General features: G+C 41.9%; 1 protein-coding gene across 1 annotated transcript in view; it reads left to right on the top strand.

Moving 5' to 3' along the window:
- The window catches only part of ABTB2 (ankyrin repeat and BTB domain containing 2), a 148,065-nt gene that overhangs the window by 116,664 nt on the left and 13,570 nt on the right, over positions 1-17,831 (top strand). Inside the window, exons 4-10 of the mRNA XM_083428420.1 lie at positions 6,677-6,829; positions 9,752-9,917; positions 10,650-10,739; positions 11,218-11,319; positions 14,241-14,337; positions 14,975-15,110; positions 17,192-17,418. Of these exons, the coding sequence (XP_083284546.1) occupies positions 6,677-6,829; positions 9,752-9,917; positions 10,650-10,739; positions 11,218-11,319; positions 14,241-14,337; positions 14,975-15,110; positions 17,192-17,418 (971 nt within the window). The remainder of the gene's footprint in view (positions 1-6,676; positions 6,830-9,751; positions 9,918-10,649; positions 10,740-11,217; positions 11,320-14,240; positions 14,338-14,974; positions 15,111-17,191; positions 17,419-17,831) is intronic.

Raw genomic sequence — 17,831 nt, 5'->3', positions numbered from 1 at the left:
ATGCTAATGAGCTGTGAAGGAAAAAAGATAAAGTATTCCCAGGATAAAAATCTCATGGTCAAGTTTCACTCTTGCAGCAGAATAGCTTAACTCTTCTTTGATTGGTCTTAACAGGTTTCTTTACATAAAAATACACTGAGGTATGGGGAAAACTAAAATATTGAAGAAGAAAAAGATGATTCTACCCTCCCCCACCCCCAGATTAAAAGTCAGATATTTCAATTAATAATATCAGAATTTGAAGGGGGGGTGTACAAAGATGGAAGCAACTTAATTCTGAAGATATATAAATGATATTGAAATATGGATATGAGGCACCATCAGGTAAAAATTATGTGGCTAAGGGTATAAACCTATAGACAGCCAGAAGCAAGTCTTACACAGTTCTGTATGTCTTACTTCTGAGTAGACATGCCTAGGACTGCAATGTTAGCAGGACCTATGAAAGTCTGACATTTCAGGACCAGCACACTTCTCTGGGGAAGATCTGCTTTGCTTTGGAGGAGGTGTGAAAATCTCCAAAGTAGCCTGATTTGGTTCAATATTCAGACTTTGTCCAAAGCAGATGCTTCTTCCTGATGGGTTGCATGGATTTAATACTCCGAATTGCTTATTAAAACATATTGTACACATTTATGTATCAAATTTCTTTAATGCAAATATTTTCTGGGGGATTAACAATTAATAATAATAATAATAATAATAATAATAATAATAATAATAATAATATTATATTATTATTTATATCCCGCCCATCTGGCTGGATAAAGTCATTTCAACTAAGTTGAAAGTACTTGCATATATATATGCACATATTATTGATACTAGGGGCAGCAGAGAGTGCTCACAGCAATTGAAGGTCTTGGTATCCTGATGCATGTGTGCTGAAACAATTCAAGAATATTGAACATTCTCTGTATCAGGCCCAGAATCCCTATAGTAAGAATGTGACGGCATGATTCTTGAGTGTTGAAGGGTTCAGTGGAAACTGGTCACCCTTTCCTGTATCCATTCTTCTTGGACCTTATGGTACCATGAGACATGCTTTGTTAGCTGAACAGAGCCACAGATTTCCAGGGAGACTAAGATTATATCTTTGGAGATTTGGAGCTGAAACTGTAGAGCTGTCATTATATGTGCCTATGCACACACATTTTTCTCCATCTTACTACTTATGTTTCTGGTTGATCTGGGTGTGCAGCTTTCTGTACAGTCCTGCCCAGACCAGTTTTCCTTAATTTTTTTAGCTGGCAAAGGAAAGGATACATGTGCAGGCATTTATCCATTGATGGACATATCCACATGTATTTCACTCTATATCAGCCTTGCCCAATGTGATGCACTCCCAATGTGATGGACAACAACTCCCATTGTCCCTGACCATTGGCTGTGCTACTTAGGGCTTGATGGACTGCATGCATTTAAGACACTAATGGGAATTGTATAAACAACTGTATAACTTTCCTTATACATCTGAAGGCAGGCCTGTATCAGGAAGTTTTTAATGTCTGACTTTCATTGTGTTTTTTATATTCTATTGGAAACTCCCCAGAGTGGCTGGGGCAACCAAGTCAGATGGTAAGGATATTAATCATCATCATCATCATCATCATCTGGAGGGCACCAGTTTAGAGAAGGCTGTTATGAACTTTAAGAAAATACTGGGATATGACTACTCAATGCCAAAAATCAATATTCCTTTTATATCCTACCATTGCAGAAAGATAATTTTATTTCCTTTTTAATCAGTTTTTCCTTTAACAGAGTTGTAGCCGGTGTTAGTCATATCAGAGGAGACCCAGTGAAATCCTTCAACCTAATTTAGTCATGTCCATTAACTCCAATGGGTCTACTCTGAGTAGGGCTAGCAGTGGGTACAACCTGTTTGTGCTCCTCATTTCCAGCGCCTTGAAATGTTTTCGTTAGGAGTGAAACTGACTGGACCAGAAGCTCCCCTTCAGTTTTCAATGCACTTGTAAAGCTATCAAGCTATCTTTGCTGCTAAAAGCTAAAGTGGGGAGTTGCTTCTGCTCTTACAACCATGTTGTCCATGGTTTACCTGCCAGTACAGTTTACTGTCATCATGGTTTACTGTGCATGAGCCCTCTGTGCTCACTTTGCTTCTCCCGACTTGCGCTGGGAAGAGACAAGCCAAAATTCCTAGCTTTGTGGTACATCTGAAGCGGGGAGCATCGTTTGTTTTCTTTAAACCACAGTTGGCAAGCCAAGAACATGTGCTTCCACATGAAAAGAATTACTTCTTACAGAGGGGGTATTATGTGGCACCTGTAACAATGCCAGAACTGCAGAGCCAAGCAGTAGGGTGAGCATCTATGGGGTAAGGTGATCCTGCAAGTAAATTGGTCCCTGGCTGCTGAGGGCTTCGTTTACCAATAGCAACACCTTTATTTATGACTTACTGTGATGTGTGAACATGGCCATTTTCCATTTACTCTCTTGGACAGAAGGGGAGCAAACCTTTTCACAGAGCAGTGAGATTTCCTCCATGCCAGTCGGTAGTCTCACCCCTCGAATGCTTTCCATTCAGATTCTGCTCCGACATGCCAGCTGCTGTTTGTAATTCTGGCCTCTGTCAGCTTTTACAGCATTGTAATTTCCACTCTGTAAGTGTTACTTCTGGTGTCGGTGCTCAGTAGGCTTCCCACTCTTCCCCAAATGACTGAGCAGTTTGTGGTCAGGTTCACCGCTTCCTCATACCAGTAATCAATTGACTTAGGAGACATTTCCATCTCGAGGAGCATGACAAAGAATGAGTTATGGGTCAGTTCTTTTAAAATCAGACACTAGAGTATGCCATTTTCATCTAAATAAAAAAAGAAGAGCCCATTCACAGGACATGAGTTGACATTGATCCTTGACTGCCTCTGCCAGTGACGGTTATGTGTGTGCTAAATCATCATTAGGAGAGTATTTCACCTTGGATATTTTCACACAGAACATGCTCTGTTTCAGTTCTATAAAAGGCTACCTCATATTCTTACTGTTTGTATGCAGCAATTGAGGGCTATGTTTCATCAGGTACCTCAGCTTCTTTTGTAAAGCTTAAAAGCATCCTTTGGAAGGGGGAGAAATGTATTGAGACAGCAAGACTGAGGGAAATGGGGCTTTTCATCCTTTCTCATCTGTTGATTTCCCTGTTAAAATGCACCACACACACATTGCTAATAGCCTTGCTGGGGTTGGGCAGTAAGACAGGTACAAAACAGTCACTTGCCTTCTTTTTTAAAATGAAGGTGTAGGCAATTATTTTGATCAGGAAAATAGCACAGTGGAGAAGAGTAAAACATCACCACCCTCTTCCCTATTTCCCATTTCTGCAGCTGTTTTAAAACAACTAAATTGGGCTCAGTTCCAAGTGCTGGTGCTTGCCTTTGCAGCCCTCTGCATCATAGAAGCCAAGTGGCTGCTGGTTCATCTCCTCTCCTGTCACTTAACCCATGCACATATATCTACACCTAAGAGCATTCTCCAAATCCCTGGTTGAGTGGCAGCCAGGAACAGAGACTTTTCCACGGTGGCACCCCACCTGCAGATGGCCCTTCTTTGACAGGCTTGCCTGAAACTCACTTTCCTATCAGTTCAAGTCTTATTTTAAAAAAAATGCAGGTTTTTTTGATAGTGCGTTCTTTTCTCTGTTTTATTTCTTTTAAGCTAATGTGAGTTTTTAAGAATTTAGAGTTTTACCTTGACACATGCTCTTGGTTTTTTATATTTTGTAATCTCCACAGTTTTTCTTCTTTTGTAAGCTGCCCTTTGGAATGCCAAGTGGCTATTGAAGGGCATGTTATACATTTCAGGAATGAATGAATAAGTTTTTTAAGCCCATTGGGAGATCCAGTTACACGGTGTTTGGTCCAAAGAGAAATCTGCAAGTCAGCTTCCTGCCTCTTAGTTTGACACTCTAGCATTAAACAAGCAGGGGCAAGATCACTCTGAATGGGCTGCCTGAGATTGTATTTCTTTTTGTGCCTGTGATAATATATATGTGTGGCAAGCAGGAAGATAAACCTAGGAGCTGAGCTGTCACAGTTCTGATGTCATTTTGTGGGGGAAACACCGTGTTTCAGTGCCCAAAGAATTGCTTTCTGTTCTCTGGAAGGTCACCTCTGTAGAATGGCTAAATGCCCTGTAATCAAAAGCACTTTATTTGTCTTTATTTGAAAGTAGCTCACTGACTCCTGTCAACTCTTTCAACCTGTTTTATACGACTCTTGGTCACATCCCATCATACATTTACAGCACTCTTATGCCACTTTTAACATTCATGGAGAATCCTGGGAACTGTAGTTTGTCAAGAATGCTGCCCTCACAGAGCTCCATTTTCTACCACGCTGAACAGACTACACTTTCCAGAATTCTCCAGAGCTGTTAGGACTGCTATAATAAGTGGATGTGACTTTAGTCTGCGAATGGACACACCTAGAAACAGGGATGGGAGAAGAATTAATTTGGTTTGCATTTTGATATGAACCTACCCAGTTCACACGGGTCTCCTTCAAAATTCACAGTTCTCTGAATTTTTCAGCGCAGATACCAAAATGCACATACTATTAGTGGAAAGGCAAATGCTTAGAAAAACTAGCATATTTCAGGAAATGAAGATGAAAATGTTTATGAATTTTCATACAGACTCTCTTTTTTTAATGCAAACATCTGGAAATGGGATAAAACTGAGACTGGAAAACTGAGAAAAGTTGACAGATTTGTCTTTCTCTACCTTGAAAACAGGGTATGCCGCTCCCTTTTCCTACTGGAGCTCTCACACACCTCCTTCCCTCCATCTTTACAAGCCTTTTAACAGACCTCCTAGCTGGCAAATCGAACACCAAATCACTCTACTATTTTGCCCATCCTTTCTCTCCTTCTCCAAAAAGAATGGTAGAAATCAATGTTTTATAAACTTTTCCTAAAAGCTTCCATGAAGCGGGGAGGGAGAGGGTGTGAGGAAGTTGTGACCCAGGGACATAATGGGGTGGGGGAACCAGTTAGCACCCACCCTCTGTAGCTAGGTTCCTTGGAAACAGGAAGAGCTGGTTGGTTTTCCCAGAGGTTGAGCCTAAGGAAAAAGCTGTATGTATACAATGCAGTGAGTGCACTTTTCCAGCAACCTCACCTCTCAGGTTACATACATCTGTACGCAGCATTAGTCATTTTGTGAGGCACCTTGAGAGGCCTTTGTTGGATTAAAGGCAGGATAAAAGTTTCTAAACCAACTGATAAATTACAAAGAGGGTTCCTGATCCTGTCATGCTGAGCAGTGTACTTTGTGCAAGCACTGTGTGTGGGTGCCCTACTCTACTCCACCCCACCTCCTTGACGAAAGCTACAAATAAATACTTAGATATTGTTTTTGATTTAATTGGTGAGGTAACAGATGGAACAAATGGTTGGGAATGCTCTGTGAGAAAAATTCCTTTGTGGATTAGGAGGGTTAACTAGATAGCTGAACACAGAAGGGAAATGGGTGCGGAGGAAACAGCGCACGTTGCTTTTTATAGGCTGCCTGTGCAAAACACACCTTGCTTGTGGCAAAATGGAAACAGATGTTACACTTTTGATGAGCGGAGTTGAAAGTATACATGTTGAAAGCCTGGCAGAGGGAGCTCCACTCGCAAATCCTATTATTTGCAATGATTTCTAATAGGATTTGTCTTTCCTGCTCTTCTTCCCTGCTCCAAACGCATCAATCTGAAAATGCCTTTCATGATGTCATCCGCTTTTCTTAATACCCAGTTCATTTTTCTTTCCCTCTATCACATCTGTGGCCCCCTCTCCTTTCTGATCTGAACTTTAAAGGGTAGGAAGAAGTCTATCCTCTTAGCCCCATGGATCAATTGCTCAAAGGGGAAGCATATTTTTCTAGCATAAAACAAACTGAATTGGATTTGAGAATATGTTTCTTTAAAATATACACTTGGCATCTGTAAGCCTATCAGCAAGGGCAGCTTCATTCTTTCGGTGGAACGAAACAAATCAGTCTTGGTGTTTCTAGTTCTGAGGCAGTGCTCTGGTAAGAGAAGCGATAATAATAATAATAAATAGGGGGAAGTTTCTACTATACTCTCCTTCTTGAGTTTGACCAAGAAGCCATCAGAGGCCAGGTAAACAAAAGAAGGCTTGCTCATCAGTGACTGGAGAGTTAGAAATCATATTTAGTAGTGACCCAGAGCGCATCATTTCACTATTCCCCATGTAAGTGGATGATTTCTTACAATGGAAAACAAAATACTGCAGTTGGGGACAGTTTTGTGTGGGCCAGCTATTGAGCGCACGACTCAGGCAGTATTTTAAGTAGGAACTCACAGCACACATTCTTAACCACCTCAATTCTAAGTGGATTTTTAAAAAGATAAATCCTGGTGTATCTACAGGAGTGCTGTTTATTTCAGATGTAGTTCTTCATACCTGCAGAACATACAGGCTGCCAATCTGGATGCAAAAGCCCCAAATTGTATGTTACTTGAAAGTAGCTCCCATTGACGTCAAAGAAAGCTTACTTTCCAGTTTGAAGCCAAGTGTGGAGTTTTAAGAAGAAATATTTCTGAAGTGAATAAGATTCCTAACTTTCTTCCTAACTTTCTAGGGCACTTTGAAATATATTTGGCCCAGATAACATTCACATGAGGCCTAATGGAACTTCTCTTTCTTTCTGAAGGCCATTCATGCTTCTTCCCCCACTGATGGAATGGATGCGAGTGGCTATAACGTATGCTGAGCACCGGAGGAGTTTAACAGTGGACAGTGATGATATAAGGCAGACAGCCAGGCTACTCTTACCTGGCTTGGACTGTGAACCTCGGCAGCTGAAGTAAGTATTGTGCTTTTATTGCTTGATCAAAAACAATCCAAAAAACACTGCTAAATTTAATCACTGGGTATTCTTGTGCAGCTTGTAAGTTTCAGACAATTTGTACACACACATGCAGTGGAAGACTGAAATTTGTCCAATGTTGCAACGAGTGTGTGTGTGTACCTAAACTTCAAGATCATCATTTGCCATTAAGAGACATTTCACACTAGCCAAATACCGTACACAATGGGCAAAGAACCTACTTTTATCATGGACTGGATTGAGATGGGTAAATGATCACATTTGGCACATGCATGACTTTGGCAGAGAATGCACACACTGGGAACTTAAAATGGGCCCCGGTGTCCCAATGTGTGTGCCACATATAACTGGAAATATCTGGCCCTTGGATCTCTTCTCAGCCTCTGCAGCCACATTTGCAGGCCGCAGCCCTCTTCCTGCCCTGCTTTGCACCATCCTGGAATGTTTTTGGCTGCCTGGAATGTGTCTTTGAACTCTAAAGATGCTTCTTACTTGCCTGAATGGAGACTAAAAGGGTTGTGCAGGTGTAGGGGGAGAGCAGCCTGCTGCACAAAGGAAACCCAGCCAGATGGGCGGGGTATAAATAATGACGATGATGATGATGATGATTGAAATCCACAGTTGTTGCTCTGTCCACCTTTGCCCTTGCCCTGCTCAGTGCTGGCATGTGGCACCCAGGAAGCTGCCCAGAAGGGGATGTAGCCCTTGGCCTGAACATGGTTCCCCACTCCTTCCCTTGCAGACTGTAGATAAACTCATAGTAAACAGCCATCTGTGTTTCAGACACTATTTATACTCTGGCAGTTTTGCAGGCGCTGGCAGTGGTCCTGGCATCACACAACTGCCACAATCGTCTTTAAATACGAAAAATATTTAGATTTTATAGAAATCTAAATATTTCTACACAATGATTTTGATGGTGAGATTAGTTCCACTATTTATTGCTGCTCAGCGCAGTGTTTGTTGCTGATTATAAATACATCTTATGCACGAAGGAAGGGTTTTATTTATCTCACAACCTTCTATTGGATGCTGCTGCTGAGTCCCTGCTTGGCTTTGGACAAGTCATCAAACATGCTCCAGTGTGACCATTTGTAAATCTCGTAAAAGGTTTAGTATTCATTATGAGAAGAAAGGTACTGCAAAGATTAATCGTGCTTTTTTATTTTATTATTAAGATAGTTAGATGAAATGCACTGGGGAAAATATTAGCATTTCCCTTAGGTAGATGAATGAATTGCTCAAAAGTCACTGCAAGATTTCTTTCTTCTTAGTCAAGCTAACATTAATCTCACAAAGAGAGAGATTGTGAATTTAATAGAGTGCTATATTTTATGGAACAAATTCTTTAATAGGGAGTTGAAACTAAAAATAGAATAAAACATCACACAGCGAGATTTCTAAAGCCCCTCTGCCCAACAGTAGACCTTAATGCATCTTCACAAACATCCTGTAAAGTAGTAAAAAATAAAATAAAAGCAGGAAACTTGCAACAAATAACAAAACAAGCATGATGATGTGGCTGTCAACTTTCTGAAACTAAGCAGCTCCTAGTCTGGTCGGTGCTTGGCTGGGAGACTGCTGGAGAACGGCATGTGTGCTGCTGTGGATTCTATGATGGAAAAAAGGTGGGGTAAAAATGCAAGAAAATATATAAATGATAGCTCAGATGGCTTCATAAAGATCCTTCTTTCTCACCGTGCGACCTTACTCGTTAATTTCAGTTTAACAGGCCCAGTTTGCCTACACAGAAGACTGCATCGAATGAATGTGCTGGCCATGCATGCAAGAGAACTGTCACATGGTCCAGTGTGTTAGATCTAGTCTAAAAAGGGCAGCAGCATGCTATAGACTACATTGTAAATCTTTGGGCCGCAGATGGTTAGTGCCATTTTTTATTGCTTCACCATGTAAAAAAAAAATCTTGCAAGTACAAAACTAGCATTCTGGAATGAGACATTATAGGCAAGCTTGCTCACTAATGCCAGTTTTCTAAGAGTATAGAGCTTTCATATGGGGGAGCATTCAGAAATATGATTCCCACCTACCAATGTGGCCCTCTGTGAAAGTTCAGAACAGCGCAAGGATTTATGCTTGCACAACACCACATTCCCTCCCCCCACCTCACCTTCTCCACACCTCTTCTAAATATGTTCTAGGGGTTCCCACAACCCTCTGGAGCTGATATGGGGAAGATGTGTGAAATGCATAGGGGGAGCAGGGGAAAAGTCCTATTATTCAAGGAGATGGGATGGAGTAGTTGAGTACTGTTCCATATAGTACAGGAATGAGGCAACTCTGATTTTCATTAGGTCATAAGGCCCTGCTTGATTTTATTAGAAGTGGTAGCTTTTTATTTGAAAGAAAATAAATTGAATCTTATAAAGCTTTTTCCTGGTTGTGTGAAAATATTTTTGTGTGAAAATATTTTCCCTCAGCTATCTGCAAACAAATAATTGGGGTTCTGGTGTGGGGTGTGTGGATGTAAACGTTACAATACAAACAGAAATAATTACAGACATCTTGTAGTAACGGGCTGCAGCTCTGTGGTCAGGGAAAGTCTGGACAAAAGGATTAGTCTTTACAAGACATCTTAAGCAACTGACAGGTGATGTTTCACATATGGCAGAGGGAAGGGCATTTCAGAATACAGGGGCAGTAGTGGACAGATTACTCCTGAGGCAATGTGGTGCTCAAAAGGGGAAAAGAGGTCGCCAACCACCTCTATTGATCTTCCCCCAGCCGAGTCAAACCAAGGCATGCTGAAATTCAGGACTATAAATAATCATAATGGTAATAATACAACCCCCTTTAATATTAATAATACAGCCCTCTTTAATACCAGTAATGCACTGCCTAAAATTGCAGCTATATTTTCTGGCTATGTGTCCCCAACAGGCCTGAATGCTGCTTCAGTTCCTTCCGGAGAATGGATGCAAAGGCCGCCACTGAAAAATTCCAGCAGGATTTGGGGTTTCGAATGCTGAACTGTGGAAGGACTGACTTGATTAACCAAGCTATAGAAGCATTGGGTCCAGAAGGGGTCAATACAATGGACGATCAGGTATGTAGAAGGACGGGGTGTGGGTGTGAGGGTGTATCTAAAATTAACTAGGCAGATCAGTATACAAAGCACTTACTGAGATAGCTCAGACACTGTCTCTTCCAGCTCTACAACCCTATGATTCTAAGTTGCAGAGGACATTCCAGTTCATGAGAACTGATATTCTTTCTTCCTGTTTCTGCCCACCATTATCATATTCTGGGGATTGGCAGACAGAGGCAATTTCATGGGCAGCAGCACCCAAGTAAAATTTCTCATGGGGCAACACAGCAGCAACAAGAACATCAGCAGGCCCACACCCCTCACTTCACGGATGTTCTTTGGAAGTTGTCAACCATTATGGACGTGTTTGGACATGTTGACAAAGGGAAGGCAAAATGGCTGTATCCTGCTGCCATTTCAGGGACTCCAGTTGGTTGTGTGAAGAGGGGAGCCTATTCTTCTTGCAGAGTTCTCCCCTACAAGTAGGGCCAGCTCCCTAGTGCAGACCTTTGCCTCCAACTCATGGGGGGTGATGAGGATGGGCAGTGACAATGGGGCAGAGGAACAGACCTAGCATGCTCATCCCTCTCTCCCTTATGCGATTCTCTCTCATGCAATTAGTATTCCCAGATAAGGCTTAAAAGTGTGCCTATAAACTCCATGTGAGAATCTGAATTGCAGGCTTTTTGATGGTCATTGCTTTTGGGCGTAGCAATCAAAGTTTGCTGACCACATGTTTTGTCCTTAAAGGGTATGACTCCACTCATGTATGCCTGTTCTGCTGGTGATGAAGCCATGGTCCAGATGCTGATCGATGCTGGTGCAAATCTAGATATACCAGTAAGTACAGACTGAACCCAGGGACGCTGCCAGTTTAAGGTCTGACCAAGAACCATTACTTATTATCCCTCAGAAACAGCGTCTTGTTTTGGGACGATTGCATGTACTGAAGGCCATTCAGAGAGAGAGAGAGATTTCCTTTTCTGAAAAATAATTGTTATGGATTCTAGAGCAATAAAGCTTAAATCACCTTCAAAGCTTGCCACAGATGAGATCATGATTAACAGTGGCATAGTAATGGGGAAATAGAGGGAGTAAATGTTTCCTCCCTGCAAAAGCAGCCTCTGAAGGAAACCAGTAGATGCAGTAGAAAAAACCCAAGGGATTGAATACACTGATTGGTGTTGGCAGTACTTTCTGAGTCGTGTCAGCCTGTCACTCCCAGGGGCCGTAATTTACTAGGGAAGTGCCACTCCCAGGCATTTCTAAGGGGAGAAGAAAGATGGCAGTGGCTAAACATTCTTTCAATTTTTCCTAGGTCCCTGGTAGTTCCTCCCGATACCCATCAGTTCATCCTGATAGCCGGCACTGGACCGCACTCACCTTTGCTGTGTTACATGGACATATCTCTGTAGTTCAGGTGAGCAAAAGACAAGTTGTCAATCTGCAGTTTGAAATAACAAGAAACAAAATGGAGATGCAGGGCATGCAAGTTCAGAAACTAGTTGCTTTTGGAACACATATCTATCCTGTAAAGATGATGATAATGATGATGATGATGATGATGATGATCAACAAAAAACACAAACAGGATAGAGCATAGTTTTTTAAAAAATAACAACAGTACCAGGTCATCACACAAATAACAACATATAATAAACTTACTCCTAAAAAGACTTCATGTGATCATTATATTTTGTCTACATATTATATTTATAATATACTTAATAGTGTATGTGGTTGAATATTTCCTTGCACTGTATACATTACGAACACACTCCATTTTTCAATAACCGAGTTATTGACATGAAGACCTTCCCTTACCCTCAGGATATTAGTTAATTTTACTACTTTCATTAACTCCCCAAACCTCAAAATCCATTCATCCAAGGTAGAACTTCTTACTTTCCCCCAGTTATGACAGATTATCATATGTCTCTCTGTTAAAAAATAGATTACAATTTCTTTATCTTTCCAGAATATTAAATCTTTCGCATAACCCAACAGCAATTAGTACTGGATCTGCAGACAGATCTATTATAAGTTGACTTGATTTTTCAGCTCAACACATGATCTTTGGCATCTCCAACAAATATACCACACTAATAAACTTATATCAGTTTTGTATTACTTCCCAGCTTTCCAGAAGGAAGGAAAATTCAGAAAGTTTGCAGTGCTGATATGCTATGCCTGCAGTATAAATATGGCATAACATTTGTTCATGCAATGTTTTGCTCTTCATTATTTGTTTATCTGAAGGTTTTCATGGACCAGTTGCAAAGGTACCATCATTGATCGAAAGAATGATATATTTTGAAGGGATCTGCCCACAATATGATTGTTTTAAGATCAGGATTGATCATATGCTTAGTTACGGCAGGACAATAGAGACATCTTGAAATCCAGATCCTCTTGCTGTTATTAATTATATCTGGATACGGGAAGAATATGTGTAAAATCATTTGTGCATTTATAAAACGGTGGCATCGCACTGGTTATGCTTCTCCAGGCTCTTCCAGTAGTTCTAGCAGAATTGACCTTTACATGGAGAAGAGAAGTCTAAAAGTTTCCTCCCTCTTCCCAAGTAATAAAAAGAATGCCTGCAGTATGATCCTAAGTGGGTCTAGTTGGAAGTGTATGTAGAATTTCAATTTACAGCACAATTCCATACATGTCTACCCAGAAGTAGGTCCCATTGACTTCAGTGGGGCTTACTTCCAGGTAAGAGTGCCTCCACACTGAATAAGGAATGATGCTCCATTTATAACTAGCTTTTATTTGTTTAATTTCTTCTTCCAAGATAATGAGGAAGCAATATAAGCAGATATCTTGATAAGTATATTTGGTAGCTAGAATGTGTCTACATATTAAAAATTAGATTAATGAAATCTAACAATATATCCAGAAGTTGCAAAGCAACATGTTTGAAATGTTTCTTTAATATGTCATTGGAAAAACCAGTGTTGGTCATTCCTTACACTCCCAAACACGTCAGCTGCTGCCTTGTGCATGTCCTCTTTCTGCTTATATTGTCTGTGTTGTGGTCAAAGGCTTCGTAGAATTTGGGTCCAGTGATGTATTTAGGGCTCTTGAAATTCTGTTGTTATCTCCATTTAATGTCAATAGGAATTTAAAATGAACAACAGCAAGTAGTCAGTCACAGGTAGAGATTTTCCTGTTTCTGCTATTTCTGTTCACATAAGTTAGCAAGCAATTGTGGACAGAGTTCATTCAATTTCGAATTATACATAAATGCAAATGTCCATGCAAATGAGATTTTGCCTTCAAAGACTTGGAACATTGCCAGTGCACTCTTTAGTATTGCAAAGGCCGGGCACACTTAATTTACACATGCAATGATAATAAGCGTGTTTTGCCCCAGAGACACCGCTGAGAATCCTGTCAACAGAACATTTCAGAAGAAATGAAGCCTTGGGCTTTCCAAGCCATGTTTTTGTTAACTGCAATTAATGTTTACTCACTCCCTGTTGTTCAGTGGTAAACATTTAATCTTTGGAAGCTCTGTTTTTCAGATGTCTTCAGTGACCCATGGGAATTAATTGTAGGACCGATTCTGCAATAGTAATAATAATAATAATAATAATAATAATAATAATAATAATAATACCCTACCCATCTGGCTGGGTTTCCCCAGACACTCTGGGTGGCTCCCAACAGAATATTAAAAACACAATAAAAGATCAAACATTAAAAACTTCCCTAAACAGGGCTGCCTTCAGATGTCTTCTAAAATTCAGGTAGTTTTTTATTTCCTTGATATCAGAGTAAACACAATGTGGGCAGATCCTATGGACACACATGCTTGGATTACTCAGTGGTAGTTGTGTAACTGCCACATGCAGCTTTGAGGAACATTCAGATGTACAAATCAAAATGCTCCTTTTAACGACAGCATTCCCCTTTTCATATTTTTGTAATGTTTCATTGAAGAACGTACACACTGAGACCTTTAGAGCCGGTAAGCAAGAAGGCAGTAAACATAAGTAAACTTGAAGGAGTTTTCTGCACAGCATTCTCCAATAAGAAGAGAGGTGGATGCTATGAGCCTAGTACAGTGGACCCTCCGGATACGAACCTAATGCGTTCCGGGAGTCTGTTCGCACCCCGAAAATAACATAAATAGAGGTGTGCTGCTGCACACACACACACGGCACGATTGAGCACGTCTGCGCATGCCGTGGCCGTAACTCGAAGATTCCATATCCAGAGGGATACGTAAGTAGAGGTACGATTGTAGTGGATTTCTGCTGAGGGAGGTTACTCTTGTACTTTTTCTGTTGCTCTGTTTTTTGAGTTGTTTGTTCCTACTTGCATTTGCAGTTGCTCCTGGATGCTGGTGCCCACGTCGAAGGCTCTGCTGTGAACAGTGGAGAGGACAACTATGCAGAGACCCCACTCCAGCTGGCTTCAGCAGCAGGCAAGTCTGAGCAAGCCTTGCATTTTCACTCCCCAGAAGCAGGAATATGCTCTCTTAATGCGCAGTAGGTGTCAAAACACATAAAAGTGGGAAGAAGCAATGTTTTCAAAACTGCCAAACGCATCTGTTCCCGCACCCTTCAATATTTTTAAGCTGACAGCTGCTGTCATGCAATCGCTGACTGAGCATTCTGTGTGCACGGTAGGGCACTGGGATGATGTGTAAGTTGCGCCATGTGTACAAGGCTGTGTGTGACCCAAGTGGAGGCATGTCCATCCGGTCTTCTTCATCCTATTTCAGGGGGAATGGTCATAGGTGTCTGCTGTACAAATGCGCAAAGTTGTATACTCGTTTCCTAGACTGCACATTCTCTTGTACACTCAGTGGGACGTGCCTCACCCTACATACAGGATTCTCTGCTCACGATGTGTGAACTGGCCATATGTGTGTTCTTTTATACCTGGATTGTTTCTCAGCTGTGTGTCATTTACTGGACAGCATTTTAATGTGTGGTGTGCATCAGTTAACCAATAACCCATTTTCTCTCTATGAATGAACACATAAATCAGATGGTTTCTATACAGTATAATATATCCTTTGAAAATACCAATAAAGGTAAAATGGTTTGTCTTTCTAGGCAATTATGAGCTAGTCAGCTTGCTGCTGAGCCGGGGAGCAGATCCCCTTCTAAGCATGCTGGAAGCCAATGGGATGTCCTCATCACTTCACGAGGACATGAATTGCTTTAGCCACGCCGCTGCACATGGACACAGGTAAACCTCATGGACAGGCACTCATTTGCAGACAATGATGCTTAAAATGCCAAGTTAACAGCGATGGACTGCACTTCAAGGTGGTTGTACACTATCTCCCCTCTCCCTCCAGCAATATGGGTATAACAAGGCCAGGGGCATTTTGCAGGGCTGGCATAACCCACACTCTCTTAGCCACTGCTCTGCCCTCTTCAATATAGGCATAATAAGGATGAACTTCATTGACGCTGACTATCAGGGACTGGGCAGAGGAGGAACGGGGGAGACCACCTCCCCATCCTGAGGAGGGAGGAGGAAGACAGTATAGATTTATGACAGGGGTTTGATGGAGGTAGCAGCTTAGAGGCAGATGAGGGGGGAAGTTGGGAAATCATGGGAGAGCCAGAACAACACTCAGCTGACATGTTGTCGTTAGAAAGTATTCCAGCCCCTCCATCTCCCAGAACCCAGAGAGCCTTGAAAATAGGAAAGCAAAGAACTCAGAGACAGAGGGCACATAGCAGCACTCGTAGAGGAGATGATGAGAATGACGAGTGAGGAGGTGGGAGAGACGGAGGGTGGAGATTCACTCGAGACAACGCCATTATCCAAGAGGCTGGGCTCAATAGCCTCTCTGTGTAAATACTGAATAAAAAAGGACGGTAAGAAATCTTCCTTTGTCTTTATACTTTCCTGGGCAACAGCCGGGAGTTGCTGACAGCATCCTGACATTGACATTAACAGAGTATTTTTTTAAAAAGTTTACAAACACAGAAGATAACATTTTTGTATGACATAAGTCCCAAGTTAGGAAGATCGTGAACTCATGTCTCTGCTGCTATATTTTGCTTTTGACTTCACTCCCCCAATCACACCTATGTTAAAATCATGGGTACCTGAACTACAGAGTATCAATTACTTCTTCACTAGGAAAAAGCAGCAGAAAATTTCACTATCTGTTGCTTCTTTCTGGAAAAAATGCACAAGTAGAGCATACAGGAGAGATAAATTTGTGCCCTCTGTAGTCATATAGAAAACGTCATGTGCCCAGCTTGTGCGCAGAGAGAACAGCGGCAAGCAGTAATTTAGATCAACCACTAACAGTTGGTGTGGCTGTCGTGTAAATTTGTGTGGTGCAGTGGAATGTGGACCTGCTGAGCTATGAAGCTCATGGGGTGGCTGTAGATTGTTATGATGGTAAAGGAAGATGAACCCATGTATGCTTCTCTTGCTCTTTGGGGGAGGAAGGGGATACAAATTGGGGTAGGTGGGTGGGAAACACAGATAGCCTATGGACAAAACAATAAGTATGCAAGCACTGAAAGGATTTAATGTTGAATTCTGCTTTTATATTTATCCTGCTGATATGAAAAGGCACTTTGCCATCTTTAAAGCATATCTGTGGAGATAAGGGTCTATTAACCCAAACTTCTCGCATAGCCTGGAATGAGCTTATACTTTAGCCCTCTTCAGGCAATACCTGTACGTGTTAAGTAAAGAGGTGAGGGGGCAATGAGCATGCTAGCTCTGCCACCGCTACTCCAGTTGCCATTGGGATCACCTTCCACAAGCAGGAGGGCAATCTTCTGAAGTGGGGAGACTTCTGTACGCATGGAGTACATTCTTGTATGTTTTAGAATACAGTGGTACCTCAGGTTACAGACGCTTCATGTTACAGACTCCACTAACCCAGAAACAGTACCTCAGGTTAAGAACTTTGCTTCGGGATGAGAACTGAAATCGTGTGGCGACAGCAGGAGGCCCCATTAGCTAAAGTGGTACCTCAGGTTAAGAACAGTTTCAGGTTAAGAATGGACCTCTGGAACGAATTAAGTTCTTAACTTGAGGTACCACTGTAATGGGGTTTTCAAGATCTGTGTGGAGCCTCCATGGGTACAGGAAGCTCTCTTCTTCAGACAGTCACTCAGCAACTTGTGGAGGGCCACAGGTTCGATGGGGAATATTGCTATAGCACACTCATCTCTTATGCCCCACCCTCCACACCCCATGTTTAACAAATACAGGATCTGAACACCTGAAGAGAACCCGTTGGGATACCACACCCAACCGCGAATAGCATCTCTCCTTTTCCTTTATTGCAGAAATGTTCTGCGCAAGCTCTTGACCCAGCCGCAGCAGTCCAAGGGAGATGTCCTCTCGCTGGAAGAGATTTTAGCAGAGGGCGTGGACAGTGACACCTCCAGCCAAGGAAGCTCCAATGAGGGCCAGGTTAAGCTATGCAAAGCCAGGATGAAGGCTTTGCAAGAGGCCATGTACTACAGTGCTGAGCATGGCTACGTTGACATCACAATGGAGCTCAGAACGCTTGGTAAGGGGAGCTCATTGCTTCAAGAATAACAAGGCCTGTGATTTTAAGATATGGGAGCATTCCCACTATGTCTATAAACTTTCTTTCTTTCTTTCTTTCTTTCTTTCTTTCTTTCTTTCTTTCTTTCTTTGAGGTGTTTTAGTACATCTTATATAATGGGCGATATTCAACTGCTGAGTTCCATCAGCAGAAGCCCTGAACAAGGACCTCTGTTTATGGGTGGGGTGCCCCCTTCTTGTCCCCCCCCCCCACCTGTATGCCCCTGCACTCCTGAAATTGGATCTGAGGGGTACGGGTTAAAACAGCATGTGAGGGATCGCTCTATCTGGCAAGCCAAAATGCTTGCACCACTGGAGCGATTGGAAGAGTGCAGCGTTGAATTCCTCTAAATATGTTTCTAGAATACATTACAT

Source organism: Podarcis tiliguerta, assembly GCF_965153285.1.
Source record: "Podarcis tiliguerta genome assembly, chromosome: 1".
Taxonomy (NCBI): Eukaryota; Metazoa; Chordata; class Lepidosauria; order Squamata; family Lacertidae; genus Podarcis; species Podarcis tiliguerta.
Note: the sequence above shows the minus strand (reverse complement) of the source record. Positions and strands in the feature narration are given on the sequence as shown.